The sequence below is a fragment of the Mastomys coucha genome, unplaced genomic scaffold, assembly GCF_008632895.1.
Source record: "Mastomys coucha isolate ucsf_1 unplaced genomic scaffold, UCSF_Mcou_1 pScaffold12, whole genome shotgun sequence".
Lineage (NCBI taxonomy): Eukaryota > Metazoa > Chordata > Mammalia > Rodentia > Muridae > Mastomys > Mastomys coucha.
In genome coordinates this window covers 56,637,010-56,638,838 of record NW_022196894.1, presented here as the reverse complement: position 1 = coordinate 56,638,838, position 1,829 = coordinate 56,637,010, and the positions used below count along the sequence as shown (strand labels likewise).

Here is a 1,829-nt window from a genome sequence, read left to right as displayed (position 1 = left end):
AAGTTCATACCTCCAACTTGGTTTGTGATAACAACAAATAAAATAGTGTACCTAAATGCTCAAGCTGAGTTCTACACCTTCAACAAGGTTACCAAGAACATTGATTCCTATTTTATTAAACATAATTTATTTCTTAAAACAATACACAGTATGGACTCTACATTATAAATCATTGCCAATTTATCTCTTTGTTTTCATAATACCTTCCAATGACTCTTTACACATGCTAGTTAAATTTACATGAGTTTAAAAACCATCTGGAGAAGATTTGAAGGATAGGTAATTGTTTATAAATTGCTCAATCAGTTTCTGTAGTTTTAGTGCACAATCTACATTTTGCACAAATGTTTCCAGACAACTCTGATACAAAAATCTGCTTCAGGAGCTTCTTATAGAGCTTTCAAATTTTGTTCAATCTAGTTTCTCCTACCAACACCCTGTTTTGTCGTTATTATATAATTAATGAAAATTAGTTTTGACATATTTTCTACCATTAGTCTACTATGTATCCATTGCATCAAAGATGTATATTCTAATCAACTAAAACCATACAACTCTATTCATTTTATATTTCTTGTGATTAAACATCCTTGCAGTAACAGTGAGTCTATGATACAGACAGTGAATTTTCCTACCAAACCAATGGTATGTTTAGAATATATCATGTTTTGTTAAATCTATTAACATTTATGTGTTAAAATTGTATTAATGAATTAAAATTATTTCTTAAATTTCAAGAACAGTTTTAATTTATTATTGTCAAACAACAAAACTCAAAGATCATTTTGATAAATATATTGTTGTATTTCAAATCCACTACCAAATTTCACTTTACAAGCCCTTATTAAATACTGTCCAACATTTGCTGCCTTTCTTTTAAGGGATATCTAAGTGAAGACATGGGAACAGAGAACACAACACTGCTGACAGAATTTGTTCTCACAGGACTTAGTCACCAACCACAATGGAAAATCCCCCTGTTCCTGTTGTTCTTGGTCATCTATCTTATCACTATCGTGGGGAATCTTGGTCTGATCATTCTCATCTGGAGTGACCCTTACCTTCAAATCCCCATGTACTTATTTCTTGGGTGTTTAGCTCTTGTTGATACTTGGTTATCATCCACAGTGACACCAAAGATGCTTCTCACCTTTGTAGCTAAGAGTAAACTGATCTCTCTTTCTGAATGCATGATACAGTTCTTTTCATTTGTGATGTGTGCAACCATGGAATGTTTTCTCTTGGCAGCAATGGCCTATGATCGCTATGCAGCAATATGCAAACCATTACTGTACCCAGTGATCATGACAAATAGACTGTGTGTACGTCTGCTCATCTTGATCTTTGTAACTGGAATTCTTCATGCTTCAATTCATGAAGGCATGTTGTTCCGAATAACCTTCTGTAATTCCAATGTAATACATCATTTTTACTGTGATGTTATGCCACTGTTAAAGATTTCCTGTACCGACCCTTCTCTTAATTACCTAATTGTTTTTATTTTCTCTGGCTCAATTCAAGTTTTCACTATTTCAACTATCCTAGGCTCTTACACACTTGTTCTGTTTACAATCTTAAAAAAGAAATCTGCCAAAGGCATAAAGAAAGCCTTTTCCACCTGTGGAGCCCATCTTCTCTCTGTGTGCCTATATTATGGCTCTCTTCTCTTCATGTATCTGCTTCCTGCATCCCAAAAAGTACAGGATGAAGACATGATGGACTCTGTATTCTACACTGTCATAATCCCTGTGATGAATCCAATTATCTATAGTCTGAGAAACAAGCAAATCAAGGACTCACTGGAAAAATTCCTAAAGAGAAATGTTTAG

At 33.8% G+C, this 1,829-nt stretch overlaps 1 protein-coding gene across 1 annotated transcript; it reads left to right on the top strand.

Moving 5' to 3' along the window:
- Nucleotides 1-896: 896 nt before the first annotated feature.
- Nucleotides 897-1,829, top strand: LOC116086030 (olfactory receptor 187-like). The gene has a single exon (XM_031364183.1). It carries the CDS (start codon nt 900-902, stop codon nt 1,827-1,829), a length of 930 nt encoding a protein of 309 aa, XP_031220043.1. The 5' UTR covers nt 897-899.